This window comes from Malassezia sympodialis, genomic scaffold (assembly GCF_000349305.1).
Source record: "Malassezia sympodialis ATCC 42132 genomic scaffold, msy_sf_5, whole genome shotgun sequence".
In the NCBI taxonomy this organism is placed as follows: domain Eukaryota; kingdom Fungi; phylum Basidiomycota; class Malasseziomycetes; order Malasseziales; family Malasseziaceae; genus Malassezia; species Malassezia sympodialis.
In genome coordinates, this window is record NW_017387803.1 from 442,333 (window position 1) to 458,730 (window position 16,398).

The 16,398-nt window shown below is 56.3% G+C and overlaps 8 protein-coding genes across 8 annotated transcripts; 4 read left to right on the plus strand and 4 right to left on the minus strand.

The window, feature by feature from the left end:
* Nucleotides 1-61: 61 nt before the first annotated feature.
* On the minus strand, nucleotides 62-782 carry MSY001_1388 (uncharacterized protein; the record flags this gene model as incomplete). Its single annotated transcript, XM_018883188.1, has 2 exons — nucleotides 62-643; nucleotides 678-782. 2 exons carry the CDS (start codon nucleotides 780-782, stop codon nucleotides 62-64), a joined length of 687 nt encoding a protein of 228 aa, XP_018739972.1.
* A 2,520-nt stretch (nucleotides 783-3,302) lies between these two features.
* On the plus strand, nucleotides 3,303-3,813 carry MSY001_1389 (uncharacterized protein; the record flags this gene model as incomplete). The annotated part of the gene is made up of 3 exons (XM_018883189.1): nucleotides 3,303-3,570; nucleotides 3,646-3,659; nucleotides 3,748-3,813. 3 exons carry the CDS (start codon nucleotides 3,303-3,305, stop codon nucleotides 3,811-3,813), a joined length of 348 nt encoding a protein of 115 aa, XP_018739973.1.
* A 1,922-nt stretch (nucleotides 3,814-5,735) lies between these two features.
* On the plus strand, nucleotides 5,736-6,226 carry MSY001_1390 (uncharacterized protein; the record flags this gene model as incomplete). Its single annotated transcript, XM_018883190.1, has 2 exons — nucleotides 5,736-5,978; nucleotides 6,005-6,226. 2 exons carry the CDS (start codon nucleotides 5,736-5,738, stop codon nucleotides 6,224-6,226), a joined length of 465 nt encoding a protein of 154 aa, XP_018739974.1.
* Nucleotides 6,227-6,658: 432 nt separating this feature from the next.
* MSY001_1391 (uncharacterized protein) lies at nucleotides 6,659-7,236 on the minus strand (the record flags this gene model as incomplete). Its single annotated transcript, XM_018883191.1, has 3 exons — nucleotides 6,659-6,942; nucleotides 6,984-7,060; nucleotides 7,151-7,236. 3 exons carry the CDS (start codon nucleotides 7,234-7,236, stop codon nucleotides 6,659-6,661), a joined length of 447 nt encoding a protein of 148 aa, XP_018739975.1.
* Nucleotides 7,237-7,470: 234 nt separating this feature from the next.
* On the plus strand, nucleotides 7,471-7,788 carry MSY001_1392 (uncharacterized protein; the record flags this gene model as incomplete). The annotated part of the gene is made up of 2 exons (XM_018883192.1): nucleotides 7,471-7,473; nucleotides 7,546-7,788. The coding sequence occupies 2 exons, from the start codon at nucleotides 7,471-7,473 to the stop codon at nucleotides 7,786-7,788; spliced, it is 246 nt and encodes an 81-aa protein (XP_018739976.1).
* Nucleotides 7,789-8,055: 267 nt separating this feature from the next.
* MSY001_1393 (uncharacterized protein) lies at nucleotides 8,056-9,738 on the minus strand (the record flags this gene model as incomplete). The annotated part of the gene is made up of 1 exon (XM_018883193.1): nucleotides 8,056-9,738. One exon carries the CDS (start codon nucleotides 9,736-9,738, stop codon nucleotides 8,056-8,058), a length of 1,683 nt encoding a protein of 560 aa, XP_018739977.1.
* A 740-nt stretch (nucleotides 9,739-10,478) lies between these two features.
* On the plus strand, nucleotides 10,479-12,472 carry MSY001_1394 (uncharacterized protein; the record flags this gene model as incomplete). Its single annotated transcript, XM_018883194.1, has 2 exons — nucleotides 10,479-10,597; nucleotides 10,624-12,472. The coding sequence occupies 2 exons, from the start codon at nucleotides 10,479-10,481 to the stop codon at nucleotides 12,470-12,472; spliced, it is 1,968 nt and encodes a 655-aa protein (XP_018739978.1).
* Nucleotides 12,473-16,365, minus strand: MSY001_1395 (uncharacterized protein; the record flags this gene model as incomplete). Its single annotated transcript, XM_018883195.1, has 2 exons — nucleotides 12,473-15,363; nucleotides 15,420-16,365. 2 exons carry the CDS (start codon nucleotides 16,363-16,365, stop codon nucleotides 12,473-12,475), a joined length of 3,837 nt encoding a protein of 1,278 aa, XP_018739979.1.
* Between the last annotated feature and the right edge of the window lie 33 nt (nucleotides 16,366-16,398).

Genomic DNA, 16,398 nt, shown 5'->3' on the forward strand with positions numbered 1-16,398 from the left:
TGGGCTTACTGTTCTTAGAACTCGGATCATTTCCATGTAGCAAAGGTACTTGAAATGCAGATCATTCTACTGGGACTTGCTCGGCCCCTGCCCACCATGAAACAAGCCCCAATCCTTGTCCTGCAATAGTAGCAACAATCCGGTAAGCAGAACTTGCAGTGGATCCTTTTGAGCCAGGAGCTCCAGGGATATTGCCCACATGATTCGGCGTCTCACCCAGCTTGCCCTCGCCCACGGCGGGCCCAGGTTCAAGGTCATAAAATTCATCTGACTCAATAGCAAATCGTATGGTTTCTCCAATATCCAGATACATCCGCTCTTCAGGTGCAGATAACAAGGGATCAGCTACATGTGCATCTGATGCAGGATCCAATAGCCAAAACCAGGCCTGTTCTTGGTAGTCGAAAGCACACGGAGACGGGAGCAAATGCGGCAAGATGAATATATCATCAAAGAATCCCATCGAAACACGTATTGCATCACTTGACGAAGAGGATATGCGTCCTACCAGTACTTCATTATTAAATGGCCTGAAGACCACTAGGCGAAACAGTACAGTGTAGTATAAGCATCCGTCACCCCAGCGGACTCGGCCCTCGCTGGCGTCCATGATATCATGAGCACAGATACATAGTCCCACATCCTGCAACACCTACTGTAAGTGCAACACAACTCACTTTGTTTGCATACTTCAGATTTATTTGCTCCGTGATGGCTTTTGCTGCAGGTTTATTGAATTGTTTTGGTTCCACCTTTATGGTATCCTTAAATAAGTACTTCATCACATACTTCTATCTCTGACAAGATGAACATATTCGCAAGCGCTCGCCTCCTGGCAGCGCCTGCACAGGTGCGTTGACTCAGAGACACGACACACCGTGTCGCGCAAGATGACAGCAGCCGCGGCACCGTCCAACTTTCTCCTCCACAGGTGTCACGTGGTATGGACACAGTCAGCACATGTGGGCGGCGTCGTTAACGCACTGGCCTGCAGCCAAGGGCATCATCATGAGCGCCAAAGATGTTATGAGCGACGCAGCTCATTCACTCGTCCCGCCACATACAGAAAATCAGTCCAAAACCAATTCAAATGTTTCAGAGAACCCCAGGGAGTCGGTTGAAGAAAAGCGCCCCGTTGAACATAATCTTCCAAAGGCTTTGGAGTTATTACAGCAGTCTCTCTTAAACCTGGATGATGTACCAATTTTAAGACTGAATGCGATACGCATCCAAGGGCTGAAAAACACGAGACATGGTTTTATGGCTTCCGTATGTCGTCCATACGTTGATCCTTCAGCAGCGGAGGAACTGCTGGCGGATTGGAGGTATGGCCAACGCACGCGATATCCAATGCCAGGCCAACCCACTACTATCTTTGAAATTATCCAATCCGCAACGGCTTTTAGCGCTGATATTTCGAGGATGGACATTGCAAAGGATATTTCGGTTCAACTTGAGCCAGCTCGGCAACCCGTTCTAAATGAGGCTGAAGAGGTGGACGTTGTCCTTCGAATCCAGCCAGCCAGTCGTTTTTTTTTAAAGACTAGTACTAGTGTTGGAAACAGTGAAGGTACAGCCTCTGTACAAGGTAAAATGCGCAATTTATTTGGAGGTGCAGAGAGTTTGGAGGGCAGTGCAACATTAGGTACCCGGACCAAACATTCTTACAATGTGCGTTGCCTCATTCTTACGCCAGCTTTCCTTCACTACCCCTGTGCTTGCCTGCCCTGATTTGTGGGCAAATATCTCCGCTATTTCGCAACACCGCGATCTGACAAACTTTATCAGTGCACACGAAGGGCAGCATATGCTTCGCTCTGCTTTGATGTATTCAGCCCCTGGCGGTACACGTCATGAGCTAGCCTACGAAGCTAGTCATCGTCACTTCCATCATATATCTCCGGAAGCTTCTGTCTCGTATGTATATTGTCACTCACCATTAGCATCCGCCGTCTAGCAAAGCCATCGATCAAATCTGCAATTTCTTATACCATCGAGCGCGACACGCGCGACAATTCGTATATCACCATGGTGGGCTCTTATTTCAAGTCTGTATTGGAATATGCAGGTCTAGGAGGCGATACTTCCTATTTAAAAACCGAGACACAAGCATCTGTCTCGAATACCTTTGCAGAAGGCTGTGTACGTTTGCTCACTAATTATAGGCTTGGTCGCTTGGATTCAGGACAGGTCTCATGGCAACCCTGGATGGGAAAGCTCCTTATCTGAATGATAGGTTTATGCTGGGTGGACCGACATGTGTACGCATGTTCCGCCTTAACAGCTTGGGTCCCAAACAGAAACGTACGTGGGGAAGCATCTTACCTTAGTGGACTCTCTCGGTGGCAATGCTTATTGGGCAGCTGGCGCAAGTCTTTTCGCACCTATCCCTACACGACCAGAGTGGCCGCTGAAACTCCATGCCTTTGCTAACTTGGGCCAGCTTATGCAGGTTCAACCACGTGTTCCCGTTGGCTTGTATTCGTTCCGCGAACTGCGGCAACCATCGGCCTCAGTGGGAGCAGGGTTACTTTTCCAACAAGGCCCTGTTCGACTCGAGTTGAATTTCGGACTCCCCCTTCTGATCCGGGAGGGCGACGGCAGTCGCAAAGGCCTGCAGTTCGGCATTGGTTTAGAATTCCTATAGTTGGGACCTTGTGGTCCAAGCGTCGTGAACTGCCATCACGTGCACAGAACAGCAGCTTGCTGCATGACCACTTTGAGTTGTCATGGCGACATTCTCGTCTGAGGAGGCTCAAGGCAAGCTTCTGCGAAAGTTCCATACCCCTTTAAAGAGAAAGTCGAAGGAAAACGAAGAATCTTCGGATAATGAAAAAACTTCTACTTCTTTGCCGTCAAAACCTGTGCCTTTACTGCCGAGTGCCAGTGAGCCTAGCTATTTGTGTCAATGGCGAGCACCTCAAACACGAAAACATAAAACTTGGGATGGTGATGCCATTTTGATGTTACATGCAAATAAGACTACATGCTCTTTGCGTTCGATCCATGATGGTTCGATGATTGTGACAAACGCTGCTTTCCGCAAAAGTGACGTGCAGGAGGGCGACGAACTGTATGTTGGCGGTAAGGAAATTGTGATCGAACGCATGCTAGCATCGTCTGCTGATATTTTTCAAGGGTCATACGAAGAAGGAAACTCAAGAGAAAGGTGGGGTTTGAATACGCCACGATCAAGGCTGGGACTGCAGCAGCGTCCCATCCCATCGTCTCAGTTTTATTCTACACCTAGACAAAAAACGCCAGTTAATTTGACCAAGAGAACAGATCCCATGCCTTTAAAAATGATCCAAGAGCCACATCCTCGCTATGATCCAAATGCACCAGGAGCAGTGGTAATGAAACGACCCAGCATGAAGCATCAGCAATTATTTGGACGAGGTTTACCTGTGGTAGACGTGGTATTGGATCCTGAACTTGCGCGTATTTTGCGACCACATCAGATCGAGGGTGTAAAGTTTATGTATGAGGCAGTGACAGGCATGACCTCCGTGGATTACGGTCATGCATCTACGGGGCAAGGTGCCATCCTGGCAGATGAAATGGGGCTCGGTAAGACACTTCAAACCATTGCCCTGATTATGACATTGCTAGGGCAAAACTGCTATTTCTCTTCTGTTACTACAGGCACGGTCGAAAAGGTACTCATTGTGTGCCCTTTAACGCTAGTGGTGAATTGGAAGCGTGAATTTCGCAAGTGGGTTGGCCGCAGCTCTGTTGGACTTTTAGCTGTTGAAGGTGATGGGCGTAGTGAAGTGGAACGTTTTGTCTCTGGGCGACAGTATCAAATCTTGATCCTTGGCTACGAGCGTTTGCGCAACTGTGTTAATGAGTTAGCCAAAGCCTTCCCATCTGTGGGACTGGTGGTCTGTGACGAGGGACATCGTCTTAAATCGAAAGACACAAAGACTACGAAGTGTTTTGACTTGCTTCCGACACGCCGACGACTTTTACTTACTGGTACACCGATCCAAAATGACTTGCGCGAATTTTACACCATGGTGGATTTTGTATACCCTGGTCTATTTGATCAATACTCTGTCTTCAAGCGCATCTTCGAAGATCCGATAATGCGAAGTCGCCTCCAACATTGCTCGGAAGAAACTTTGAGATTGGGACGTGCGCGTAACAAGGCGGTGCGTATATTGAGCTGACCAAAGCTAGCAACAGTGACAAAGGGCATTATCATCCGACGTACTGCCGACTTGCTCGATTCATATCTTCCTCCCAAATATGAGATGGTTCTGTTTTGTACCATGACTCCCATCCAGCGACGGGTCTATGGCCTATGTTCGGAATTTGTTTCAAATCAACTTGCTTTAAGCGAAGTGCGGAATTTTCTTCCATACATAACTTTGCTTCGGCAGCTTTGTAATGCACCTGACTTGCTTCGACAAGATCTCACTATGGTTCCGCGTGAGACGGAATCCAAGGCCCAAGCACTAGCGCGAGCCGTGGAGGCACTTTTGGATCAGAAGCAACTTTCCTCCCCTAACAGTCTACACAACAGTGGCAAGATGATGGTGTTGCATCGACTCCTGACGTCAATTCACCAACACACCAAAGATCGTGTCATTATTGTGTCGAATTATACCACTACGCTGGACATGTTGCAACGTTACTGTGTACAGCAAAACTTCACTACGCTACGTCTGGATGGGCGTACAAAGGCAGATGCGCGCTCTAAGCTCGTACATCAATTTAACAAGCAGCTTGACGACAGGACTGATGCTGATCCATTTGTTTTCCTTTTAAGTTCAAAGTCGGGAGGTGTGGGCCTAAACTTGATTGGGGGCAACAGACTTATTCTATTTGACAGTGACTGGAACCCAGCCACCGACCGTCAGGCCATGGCTCGAATCCATCGTGATGGCCAAAGAAAGCCATGCTATATATATCGAATGCTCCTAGCTGGATCTATGGACGAGAAAATTTATCAGCGACAAGTCACCAAGATCGGACTCAGTGACGCACTGATGGACAGCAGTAATGATAATGATACCAATGATACAACGGGCGACTCATTCTCACAAGAAGAACTGAGGGACATTTTCAATTACCATTCTGAGACAAAATGTCTCACCCATGATCTGCTTGGGTGCCCATGCAACGGCAGCGGCGTGGAACCAGTGGAGCCGAACATGGATCGGGGCGATAGTCCCGAGCCCGACGCCTCGTCGATCCGGCACGTTGGATTTATATCCGCAGCGCAACTCTCGAATGAGGTGGACTATAACAGGACGCAGCGACGAAAATTGGCTCGGCAGCTTACCGGACTCCTGCACTTTGATTTTGGCCTTCACGCCGCGTCTTTCTCGTGTGACGATATGCTCAGGCAAGCTCGCGCTATGGAGGAAGAAACAAATCAAACGCACATTTATTCAGAACAGGAACCCAGTCCGGACCTTACGATTTGTAAGGACCGCCTACAAACGCCAGTGGATAATGACACCGACATTTTGGAACAGTTGTTACTAAAGTACCTTCGAACATCGGCCGTCTCAGTACGTTAAATGATGCTCACATACAGTCCTCCTATGGTCTAGGAGGTCAACTTAGTTATGTTTTTGTAAAGCCGCCGGAGTTGGGCCCTGTACCAGATACCACAACGGTGCCGCCAGCAGCCCCTGTCCTTGGCACTCATCCTGCGTAGTCGACGGACCTCCACATTCATAGTAGCGCCCAAGGCTTGGTCGTAGCACCTGATCCTTGATACGATGTCTGCGTTGTCGGCGGACGAGTACTCCCAACTTTCGCGGGACGAACAGGGAGTCGAAGACCAAGTACAAATGGAGCGCATACGGAAAGAGCAAGAGTCTCTACCATACGCATGGGGCCAAAAATTGGACCATGTTGAGATGTCGTTTCCCGTGCCTCCAGGAACGCGCGCGCGTCAGGTCCAGGTCACGCTGAAGCGCACATATTTGTCTGTTCTCGTCCATAATAATGTGGTTGTTGAGGTATGTATACAAATCTTAACTGGAAGGGCACTTTATACAGACCTATCCAACTGGATGGTAGTACATGGACGATCGGTATGTGCTGCAACCTAATCTCAGATGACGGTCAAATGCTCAGCGTCTATTTGGAAAAAGAAAATGGCAACGAATGGTGGCCTCATGTGGTCACGCACCACCCTCAAATTGATACCACGAAATTGACGCCGGAAGACTCTCAACTCTCGGACTTGGACGGCGAAACACGGTAGGTCACAGCCACTCACGCAACAGAACGATGGTGGAACGCATGATGGTACGTAAAGATGTGAACAGCCCCATCTGATGCACTCATCTTAGTTTGAAAACCGACAGCGGGTATGACTGCGGCATGAACGCTCACACCAGCAAATGAAACAGGCCAGAGCGCCATCAGCACCATAGCGCTCCCCCTTGTGAAAGGGGCCTCCGATGAACAGTCCTACATAACACACAAAAATAGCGTATCAAAACCTCTTTCGAGTTCTAGTTTTGTATTGGCAATTGGACAGGCTTCCGATATAATGACAATCGGTCTCGCAAGACCAAGTGCCATCTGGTACAACTGCCATGGACTGTAACAGACACAAGACAGGTATGACGAGTAGCACACTGCGGTACCGGAGCGCAAAGGATTGCGCGAACACGAGACACGAGCGACCCGTTTACAGACGGCGACCACGGCGACCACCCTTGCGGCGGGTTGAGTCGGAGGGGACGGGAGTCACATCCTCAATGCGGCCGATGCGCATACCAGCGCGGGCCAGCGCACGCAGAGCACTCTGAGCACCAGGGCCAGGGGTCTTCGAGCCCACACCACCCGTAGCGCGGATGCGAATGTGCACAGCCGTGATACCGACCTCCTTGCAGCGAGCAGCGCAGTCCTGAGCAGCAAGCATCGCAGCGTACGGCGACGACTCGTCGCGGTCGGCCTTAACCTTCATACCACCTGTTTGTGTTAGCACGGTTCGAGCGACGTTGTGTACGTACCAGTAACACGGACAATGGTTTCCTTGCCGGTGAGATCAGTTACATGGACAAAGGTATCATTGAAGCTGGCGTAGATGCTGTGGGTATGTTAGTTCCGCACTTAACATCCGGCTAGGGCGATGCTGTCCGCCAGTATGCACACATCATGCCCTTGCGGTAATACGTACTGGGCCACACCAAAAACGATCTTGCCGTCGTCGACGTTGGGGCCGAGCGAGACTTCCTGGTTGTCGGAGCGGACCTTAGGCGCCATCTATCAGCAGTTAGCAACTGTCCAGCAAGCGTTGCCCGTACGTACGTTGCCGTAATACGATGGACTGGTGGAAGACTGGGGCCTCGCACCTTTTCCAGGCCGTCCAGATGTATCACGTGTATGATATAGTTGATCACGTGTTAAAATTATTCGCGTGCTAGCGACGCTTCGAAGCGCCATGGTTGGGGCGGGGGCCTAGGGCCTTTTTCCCTAACGCAGTAGCGAATCGACAGGATGGTGAGTTTGAGTGTGCACAGTCATGGTAAAATAGCGCCTTTGCTACCATGATGTGCATAAACTTGTTGTTAGGGAAACGATGCTGACACCAAACAGCCTAAGCAGGTGACGGACATTAAGAACTTCCTGGCGATCGCTCGCCGCCCTGACGCCAAGATGGCGCGCATCAAGAAGACAGTGCTTGCCAACCGCAACGTGCAGACCAAGTTCAAGCTGCGCTGCTCGCGCTACCTCTACACCCTCGTTGTGGATGATGCCGAGAAGGCCGAGAAGCTGAAGCAGTCGCTCCCGCCGGGTACGTTGTGCACACAGTGACTAACGCTCTCAGGTATGGACGTGAAGGAGATCGACGCGAAGAAGCTGAAGAAGTAAGCGGATCGTCATTTATACTACGTCGCTACTGCTGGTTGGACCGCATACCAAGCGTAGTTCATGTCGTTGGCGTACATAGAGCCAGACCAAAATATGCTATTCCCCCGAATGATCTAGTGTTGACAAACTTGCGTATATGGGGGCTTTACAGTACTACCTACTGCCTACGTTGGTGAGGGGTATGGTGTAGACAAGGCAGCGAGTCAGGCCTTAGTGGCCCAGAGCATGGAGCAGGTGTTTCAGCGCCGAGTAGGCCAGCACAGTCGGCACGGCCATGCCAACCATGATCAAAGTCACACCAAGTGCTTGGTAGGCTGGATCCACAATCTTATAGATCCAGTGCCGCTTCGGCTTTTCCCGCGCTGACCCTTTCGCGTCGACAGTTGGGCAGGCATACGAAACCATGCGCGGTGTGGCAGGGTTGCTCCAATACACAATGGCATCGTTAATCTTTTGTTGCGCCGCCTCCCAGCCCTGTGACTGTTCTTTCCAGCGCTGCTCGAAGGTAGCACGCCACTCGGCCAACGACGGATTGATCATCTCCGGCGACAGTGGTGCGTCCACGGGCGGCTGCGTCTGCACGGCCTTCTCGAGGCGCTCCAGGCGGGCTAAAAGATCTGCCGTATCTGATGACGACGCCTGGCTCATGGACGCTTGAGATTGAGCATGGTGGGATTGTTCCAGCGCCTCGATACGCATAAGAAGATTCTCATGGTCAACGGTGGGCTCCAATGTTTCAGCACGCGGCAAGGGCACATGGGCCGCATGACTAGGGTCGGGCACAGGCGTTTCTAACACTGGTACCTCAGTGTCCGTGCTTGTGACACTCGCCTCATCGTCAAAGCCATCTGGCATCACCCGCACCTGGTCAGATAGGCCGAGTGCAGCCCACGCCTTAGTGTCATGCTGTGGGTCACTCGTGCCCACAGTGCGCTTGGTCTGCTCCAGCTCCAACTTGAGGGATGCCACTTCTTCCTTGATATGTTCATAAGCAGCGAGAGTCGACTCAAGGCTCTTGATCTTGTCAACATGGGCGGCCAGCATGTCGTGAGTGCTTGCCAATTGGGATTCGAAGCTGGCAAATGCCGAGGCATCCATGCTGGAGGCGTTGGCTCGTTCTTTCTCTTCGGTAGTCCCTTTGGCGGGAACCAGCTGGGGGAATGGTGCGTCTTGGGGCTGCACAGCGCCGCCGCCCAACGTCTCGTTGATGTTCTGAATGGTCGTACCCAGGGCCTTGAGCTCCGTGCCTACCAGCTTGCTTTTCTGCAGCTCATTCTGCAGTCGATACAATACGTGGTCCAGGTTGACGCCCGTCTTGCCACGACGGAAGCCCCCCTCGGCGCCAGGGCACAGACCCGCATTGCTCAAAGTACCTCCATGCACGCCACCGCGATACAAGCTGGTGAAGTCGTTGCGCAGTTTAAGAGCATCCTCGGGTGAAATTACAAGGAACACGCGGCAGGCGACGCGTCGGTGCAGGATTTCCTTGTTATCGTCAGTCAGAATGTCGATACCGAAATCGACGACGTCATCGCTGTGAAGCTCAGCTGGCTCGGATTCCTGTGACTCGGGCGACAAACGCGTGCCATTGATAAAGGTGCCATTGGAAGACTTGACGTCCTTGATATACACCCTGTCATTTTCGCACCACACTTCTGCATGGGCGCGCGAGAGCACTTTGCTGTCGAAAAATCCGTTCACCGGGCTTGGCACAGACTTGTTGTTAGAGTAGCGCCCGATCTTAATGCGATTTCGAGAACTAGGAGGTGCCAGGTTGATCTGTTTTGGGACAAAGGTATCGTTCAAGGGATACAAATGCAATGCCGGGCACACGAGGCCATCTTGTGACCCCACGGGCTTCAGAGCCGCGACGCCTCCGTTGCTTTGTGGCATCTTGTTAGGAGTAGAAAAAGAAAATGTATTCAAGCAAGGTCTCCCGATAATGTGACGGGAACGACGGTGTCCGGGCCACTTCGGCTTGGAAGTGGCAACGTGAAGGTGCGAATTACAACTACAAGGCCAGAGGCCGGGGGCCTGTGAGCTTATGGGAAATATGCATGAGAATCGAGGCGTTAATGCTCCCATCGCATCAGGCCTCTAGACCACGTCGGTAGCTTGCATGTCCGAGAGATAGCAGGGTAACTAGTAGTACTAGAAGTATCGCACTCCCACGGACAAGTGCGTGCTGCAGACTCTGCGCACTACCTGTCTTCTCGCTTATGCCGGGCAGCGTATCATCTTGTGGCATGGGGATAACCAGCATCGCCGTTTTGGTCCTCCAGTCGTGCATCGGTTTGTGGGTCTGCCAGCAGGCCGCCCAGTTAGAAAACCAGAGAGTGAGGGTATCGTCGTTGCTCGGCGCTACAGATGTGCTGAGCGCGAACTTTTCGTGCCAGGCCGCCTCCATACGAAGCAAATACCCGAGACTTTGTACCATGTCTTCCCTGTCAGGGCTGCGCGCGATGCACGAACGCACATGTGCTACTGCCGCAACTAGGTCATCGAGATGATCTTGCGCAGCGTCCATGGTCACAACGTCCTCGACGCGTCGGAGCGCCCGTGCCCTTTTCTCCACGTGGTGAGCAAATAAGCCACGCGCACGCCTCTCGCTTCGACTCGTGCGCGCTGTGTTGATGAGCCGGTTCGCGACGCTCGAGGACGTCGAGGATCTGGCACCTGGCTATGTGCGGGGCGTATTGGGACATGCAGGTACGTGCCTCTTGGAGCGCGGGCTCTTGGATGCGGCGCAATGGTACGTGGTCGCCTGACTTACATCAGGGCACTGGAGCTGCAGGCCTGCGTGCCCCGTTCCCATGCAGCGGCGCTGGGCACGCCGCGCACGGCTGATGTAGGGTCCAAGTTTCCGACGCACTCTACGCCTGCATTGAATGTGGCATCGCCCACATGGGGCGACTCCAAACGGCTGGGTGAGGGCGGTGCGTCGTGGACGAGTTGGGAGCCGACGTCACCGGCAGGCCCGAGTCGCGCAGTGGCATCGCCGGCGCCGTCGATGGATCCGCTGACGTCACCTGAGGCGCCTGGGCATGTGCGATTTTCCGATCCACCGCCGCCTGCGCTGGACGCGGCGCACGACGATGAGCTGTACGCGTTGGCCAAGACGTACTTTGACCGTGAGAACTACCATGCGTGTGTGCAGCTGCTGGATAAGCAAGCAGCACTCTCAGACCGTGCACGCTTCCTACAGGTGTTTGCGAAGCTGCAAATCTACGAGCAGCACTTGGGTCACTCAGGCGAAGGTCTCCCGCCGCTGCCGTACGCCGAGGCGGGCTCGTCGGCCGCTGTGCCGTCGCCGCTGACGGATCTGCTAGAGCCTCTGCGTGCACCGCGCGATCCTTTTTTATTGTTCCTCAAAGGTGTTCTGTTGCGCAAGCTGCACAAGCGCGTAGAAGCGATGGATTGCTTGCTGTCGAGTGTACAGGCGTTCCCCTATAATTGGAGTGCATGGAAGGAGCTCGACCGCACGCTTGATTTAAAGAGGGGAGAACGCGAGCAGATTTTGGACCTGCTTCCGAACTCGTTCATGAGTGTCTTTTTCCTGGAGTACTCGCAGCGGCAGTCGACGCAGGTGGATGCGGCGCACCTGGCGCGCATTGATGCGCTGCTCGCGCATTTTCCTGACTCGGCGTACCTGATCACAAGTCGCGCACAGTCGCTGTATTTGCACCAGGAGCTTGACGAGGCGGCAGAGACGTTCCAGCACGCGCTCGAGCTGCAGCCGTACCGGCTAGAGGGCATTAGTGAGTACTCTAACACGTTGTATGTGCTGGATCGCGCCGACATGCTCGCCCAGCTGGTGCAGCAATTTTCGCATGTGGATGACAGCCCCGAGGTGTGGTGCATGCGGGGCAACTTTTACAACCAGCGCAGTGAGCACTTTCGCGCAGTCGAGTCGTTCAAGCAAGCGCTGCGCCTCGATCACGAGTGTGTGGCGGCGTGGATCCTGCTGGGCCACGAGTACTTGGAGCTTAAGAACAGCCATGCCGCCGCCGAGATGTACCGGCGAGCCATCGAGATCAATGCACACGACTATCGTCCGTGGCACGGCCTGGGCCAGGTGTACGAGCTGAACGAGGCATGGTCTGCGGCGATTGACTACTACCAACAATGTGCTGTGATCCGGCCACACGATGCGCGTATGTGGGCCTCCCTTGGCGTATGCTACGAGCGCTTGGGCCGGCGTGCCTCGGCCATTGCGTGTTTCCGGCGGCACCTCACGTGTCCGCTGACCCAGCTCGAGTCGGTCGAAGCGATAACGCGCCTCATTGAGCTGTACGAGCGCGAGGGCGACACGGCGAATGCGACGCTGTACCACTGTCTGCTAGTGCAGGTCATTGACCAGCATGTGGGGCACATGGATCCGTCGTTGGCGGCGCGCTTCGCGTATAGCTACATTGTGGCGGCACGCTATGATATGGGCGAGCTTGACGGCACGCTGTACCACTCTCCGCAAGACCAGCGGTCGGGGCGCCCTGCGCGCCCAACGCATCCCCGTGGCGACCTGCAGCGCGCGCACGACTACCTGCAAAAGGTGCTGCTGGCCGGCACGGATATGACGCCCCTGGCGGAGGAACTGTTGGCAAAGCTGGCGGCCTTGCGCGCTACCTAGCTACAAGACAGGGCGCACAAGCACCTTGCGCTCCTCGGACACGATCACCTGCCCGGTAGGCGGCGCGCTCGCCTCGTCAAAGTGCAGGGCCTTGACGATACCTGCGCGTGCACGCACCGTCGAGCTCGAAGGCGCCGCGAGCAAGCTCTGGATCAGCGACGGCTCCGTCTCAGCGAGGCCTGTCTCGTGGCGCGCGCGCTGCTCAGGCGTCCGAGCAATGTTGAGTGTCGGTAGCGATACGGTACCCGCCAAAAAGTACTTGCCAGGCTGTGATGGCTCAAAGCCTGGCGGCGCCGTACGACGTCCATACTTCATTGTCGTGCTTGTCGACGTCGATGTGCGGGCCTCGGACGACACCTCCGAGGGCCGAGGACCATCACTGGGCGGCGCACTTGTCGCCTTGGCGGGTGACGGCCCCTTGCGGCGCCACCAGCTCGCAAACTTGGGGTCGGCACCCTCCCTGCCGCGACGCTTCCGCGCATCGTCCTCAACACGACCCGACTCGGTGACGGGCGGCTCGGTGAAGTCGTTAAGCAGGGGTGGCGACGCCGCGCGTGGTGCCGCGGCCGGCGCCGGCGCCGGCCGCGGGCTAGTAAGCACTTCTTCATCGCCCTCCTCAAAGTTCCACGTCGGCACCGAGGGCGGTGGGCCGACACGGCGGCGGCGTACGTCAGGACCACTCGAGTAAAAGATGCTTTCCTGCTCGGTCTTTTTTACGGGACGGCCGCGAGAGAGGACCGAGTTGGGCTTTGTCACAAATTCAAGCGGCAGGCGGTGATCGGTCGGCATTGGTTCGTCGGCAAAGGCGCTGCGAACCTCATCATGGAAGATCCACGCGACGGGTGGCTGGTCGCCCATCACCTCGTGCTCCTCTGGCAGGTACGTGTCAAGGGGCGGCAGCGCAGGCGCCGTGGATACGGGCGGCTCGCTAGGACTGCGCAGACCCAGGTGCGGCGTCGAAAGTGCCACGCCATTCTCGTCCATCACATACGTAAACTCATCGAGCGACATGAGCGGCGAGCCGACATTCTCCACATTCACGGGCGGTGCATTGTGTGTCAAGTCCATCGGCGCCGCAGCAGGGGGGCGCTGCGTACCCGCACGAGCCGCGACACGCGCGGCCTCCTGTGCAGCCGCCTTGGCCGCCGAGCGTCGCGGCGGTGCCTCTCCGCCGATCTGCGCGAGCTCCGCGCGAATTCGCTGGAGCGAGTGCTCAAAGTAGCTCTCAAAGTGGAACGAATCATTCGAATCGTCCACGGCGCCAAGCATCGAGAGGTGCGAGTTGTCAGGGTCGACATCAAGCCACACGTGCCGGCCTTCTTTGCTCTCAATCGGGACGCCCTGCAGGGGCTGAAGCGCTGGTTGAATTACTCCATAGTCCCGCGCATATGATGGCGCAGCCGAGGCGCGTGGCACGGCGGAGGTCGCTGGCGCTAGCCACGACTTGGGCGGCGGGGTCGGTGGCACCTGGGGCGACCCAATGAGGGGCGAGAGGGCAGGCGCCTGCGAGACAGGTGGACGTGCCCGCGTGACGGGGGGCCGTGCCTGCGTGACGGGGGGCCGTGCCTGCGAGTCAGCTGGGCGTGCCTGCGAGTCAGCTGGGCGTGCTTGCGAGACGGGAGGCCGTGCCTGCGAGTCAGCTGGGCGTGCCTGCGAGTCAGCTGGGCGTGCTTGCGAGACGGGAGGCCGTGCCTGCGAGTCAGCTGGGCGTGCCTGCGAGTCAGTTGGGCGTGCTTGCGAGACGGGAGGCCGTGCCTGCGAGTCAGGTGGGCGTGCCTGCGAGTCAGTTGGGCGTGCTTGCGAGACGGGAGGCCGTGCTTGCGAGTCAGGTGGGCCATCCGAGCCAGGCCACGCCCATGCAGCAGACAGGGAAGGCAGGCGCTGCTCGTCTAGCGATGCCCGGCCACGCACGTCTTCTCTGGGCGGTGCCTCGCGTGGCACATCCATCGAGGAGAGGCGGCGTCCTGCGCGTTCGGAGCTGCGCGAGTGCCGGCGGCTTTGGAACAAGAGTGGAAAGGGCACCGAGTAGTCGAGGGGTGCACGCAGCTTCTGAGTTGGCGTGGACATGTACGAAACGAGCGCAGGCGCCGCACCAGTGATGGGCGGCGGAAGCGGCTCGTTGGGAACGACAGGTGGCGGCGCCTTGCGCGGTACGGCTGGGTACGAGCGCGACGGCAGGGTATTGGACCTGGGCTCATCGCGCGCCTGGCCAGGCATATCGGCTGGTGACTCGTACGCTTCGTCCAGGACGTTTGTGCCATACGAGACAGCCCGGGGTGTAGCGGCATATGGTGCATCGACAACGCGGGCATCGGACGGCACACGGTACTCCTGCAGGGATGGTGGGGGGCGTGTCGTGGGCTCCGGTGGCGCTGGGCGGCGCAGAGGCCATACGGTTGTAATCGGCGGCGCCGGGGCGGGAGCTTCGTGGTGCTCCGGCGTGGGGGCACGCGGCTCCTCGGAGGCGGGCGCAGGGTCCGTGACTGGCTGCCAGACCTCCGGGTCCTCGCGGGGCGTCGGCAGAGGCTCGACGATGTGCAAGCCCAACGCACTTGTCTCTTGGTCGCTGGGCGGTGCCATCCACGACGAGGATACCGACACGTCCTTGAGCTTGGGATCGTCCGACGATAGTTTGGTATGGGAAGAGCCAACGAGCGTAGCATCCTGTGCCCATGCTGCATACACGTCCGAGTTTTCAGGCGACGTAGCACCTTGGTCGGCATCGACCGGTGGCTCGTGGGTGATCGGTGCCTCGTCAGGGCACGGAGACTCGGCCAGAGAAGCAGGCGCAAGGGGCTCCTCGACTTGGGTCTCCGCTGCAGACTCGGATTTAGCAGGAGCGGGCTCGACACTGGCGGCTTCGGGCTCCTTGGGCGCCACAGGCTGCGTCTCTGTCAGCTCTAACGTCACAGTGCGCGGCGAAGGCGTCGCCCAGGGGGGGGCGAACCGCGCACGATGTGGATCGTTTGCAACGGCGGCGAGTAGGTATACGTGTCCGGGAGACGCACAGGCAGGTGCTTCGGCGCGGCTTTGTGCGTTACAACGGTCTCCTGCTCGCCCACGGACGGGATGCGCGGCCGCAAAATTGGCGGCGGCGATGGCTGCCATGCCTGCTCAGCCTCGGCCTCGGCCGTGGCCGGTGAAAAGACGAACGAGGCACCACTTAGGGCTCGCGTAGCGCGCGATGCGTCATTTTCTGCGCTTGGGGCTGTCGAGGCGTCGCGCGCTGGATTTTTGTCCTGCTTGCAGATGCGCAACGCCTCGATTGGCGGCATGCGGTACGAGAGGCCCGATTTCGGCGCGGCAGGTGCCGGCGCTGATGCTGTCGGCGTGGGAAACGTGTAGCCAAGTTCTTTCAGGTAAGCCTGGCGTGCTGAAAAGCCAGCGACCGTGCCTGACATGCCGAGGCCAATGAGCTCCGGCGACGCGGCCGCCTCAGCGGCCGGCTCGAGGTCGGATTGGGAGCGCGACATTTCGAACGACTCTTCAGGGATGGTCGACTGAATGATCGATGTGTAGCGATACCCAGGCACGTTGTCGGTGAGGTCCGTCACGGGTTCGCTCGACGGGGCGTTCAGCTCCGGCGACGGAGCCTCAGGCTCTGACGCCTCCTCGACGATGGTGTCCGTGGACGAATCGTGCCACTCAGGCAGTGTTGTGCCGTGGTACTCGGGTGTTGCGTGCAGCCAGGGCGAGAGCGCCTCCGAGTACATGTCGCGCTCCGAGTCGGACAGGCTAGGCTGGCGGTGCACGGATGCTGGAGAGCGCTCCGGTGCCTGCATCGACCAAGCACCGGAGATTTGTTTGGCAGGACGATCCCATGACCCAGGGACAGGGGGCGGTGGCGATAAGAGCGGCGCCTCGCTCGAGGCGCCGGTATCGGTGTGGACCATCAGGATCCAAACTTGCAGCGACGACGCGCGCGG